We start from the raw sequence: 1,878 nt of genomic DNA on the forward strand, positions 1-1,878 counted from the left end.
TTAGACTGTTTTCAAGGAGAACAACCTCTGCACTCTCCTTCGTATCTGGTGGGTCTTGATACTGTAGATAATGGGGTTCATCAAGGGTGGAAAAAGGATATAGATGTTGCCCATGAGGACATGAACCAGTGGAGAGAGGTGTTTGCCAAAGCGATGAACCATGGTCAGACCAATGACTGGGATGTAGAAAACCAAAACAGCACAGATGTGAGACACACAAGTCTGCAAGGACTTCATTCTCTCCTCCCGGGATGCAATGGCTAAGACAGTGTGCAAGATCATAATGTAGGAGATTAGGATGAGCACAGCATCCAGCAGCAAGTTCGTGATCACCAGAACCAGAGCATAGATGCTGTTGAAGCGGATGTCTGAAGAGGCCAATCGAAGTAAGTCTTGGTGCAGGCAGAAAGAGTGAGAGAGGATGTGAGGACGGCAGTAATTTAAGAACTTCAGGCGGATGATGGCAGGAGAAATGAATGAAAAACTTCTACACAAAATTTCCACTCCAATTTTCATGATATTTTCACTGGTTAGGATGGAGGAGTAGCGTAGAGGGTTGCAAATGGCAATATAGCGGTCAAAGGCCATAGCTAGCAGGACTGAGGACTCCATGAGGGACAGACCATGGATGAAATAGGACTGAGCAATGCAGAAATCCAGGCTGATCTCTTGCATGAACCCATAGAGGACTCCCAGCACCGTGTGCACAGTGGACAGTCCCATGCACAGATCAGTGAGGGACAGCATGGCCAGGAAGTAGAACATGGGCTGGTACAAGCTTGGCTCAGTCCTGATCACATGGAGGATCATGCAGTTTCCCAGGAACACCATGGCATAGATGGAGGAGAAGGGGATGGAGAGCCAGAGGGAGTAGTCTTCTAGACCAGGAACGCCAGTGAGAACAAATGTTGAACTATTGAGATGGGAGTGAGAGAGAGCAGACATGAGTAGAAGTTGGAAGATCTTCCAAGAGAGCTATTTTAATTATTCAAGTTTGTGATTCCCAAATTTCCAGCAATGTTATTCTGCTTTCAGAAGAAAATCAAATATAATGCAGTTTCCACAAGCAGCAATATAGAAAGTGATTCTTTATTCCTGTTATCTCTACATGGAACTTACAGTGTGAATGATGAGAGATATCAGAAATTTAGGTGCTTTTTATATAGTTACAATGATGCTAATAGGTACATGGGGTTTAGTTTGCAATCTAGCCTTTTGGGAATGTCTGTTCAATCTTAAAGAAAATTAATACATGACCACAGTGTAAAGCACTACCATGACTGATACACCCTTGGGATTAGGTGAAATACATTACCAATTTCCCCTTCAGTACCACATTATAGCTTTCTCCTGTTGCAACAGATCATAAAATCCCTTTAAATGTCCTGATTAGGATAATTTAACTTGACGAACATGGAAATTTGAATAAGAGACACTAAATCAATTAAGTGATATCTTAAATTTTGCTCAATTTTCTTTGCCTATTTAAATTATACTTTATATTTCTTTCTATTTTCATCCACCCCTTCCACCTGTATAAAATTTCTACTTTTTCTTAATCACAATGTAATCACTTTTTATATTACTTATTTATGATATCATACGTGGCATAAATTTTATACTGGGAATTAATAAATATTCATACTATTAATTGTGTTAATGTCAGTGTTAAGTAACTACTTATTCTAATAAGTTTATTTATTTTAAGCATATAAAATTTTTGTAAAAGCTAATCATGATGTATGATTTGCATCTACCCTCCATAGATCTGTAGCAATTCCCTCAAATTTCAGAAATTCTGATTAATTATTTTACAGCAACATGACATGAGTTTCTTTGTTTGAGTTTATAAAATATTGAATTTTACAAGAAAAAATC

General features: G+C 38.6%; 1 protein-coding gene across 1 annotated transcript; it reads right to left on the reverse strand.

The window, feature by feature from the left end:
* Positions 1–945, reverse strand: LOC308642099 (olfactory receptor 51V1-like; the record flags this gene model as incomplete). Its single annotated transcript, XM_081280698.1, has 1 exon — positions 1–945. One exon carries the CDS (start codon positions 943–945, stop codon positions 1–3), a length of 945 nt encoding a protein of 314 aa, XP_081136824.1.
* Positions 946–1,878: the final 933 nt, after the last annotated feature.

This window comes from Spermophilus citellus, assembly GCF_964194105.1.
Source record: "Spermophilus citellus genome assembly, chromosome: 2".
NCBI classification, from domain to species: Eukaryota; Metazoa; Chordata; class Mammalia; order Rodentia; family Sciuridae; genus Spermophilus; species Spermophilus citellus.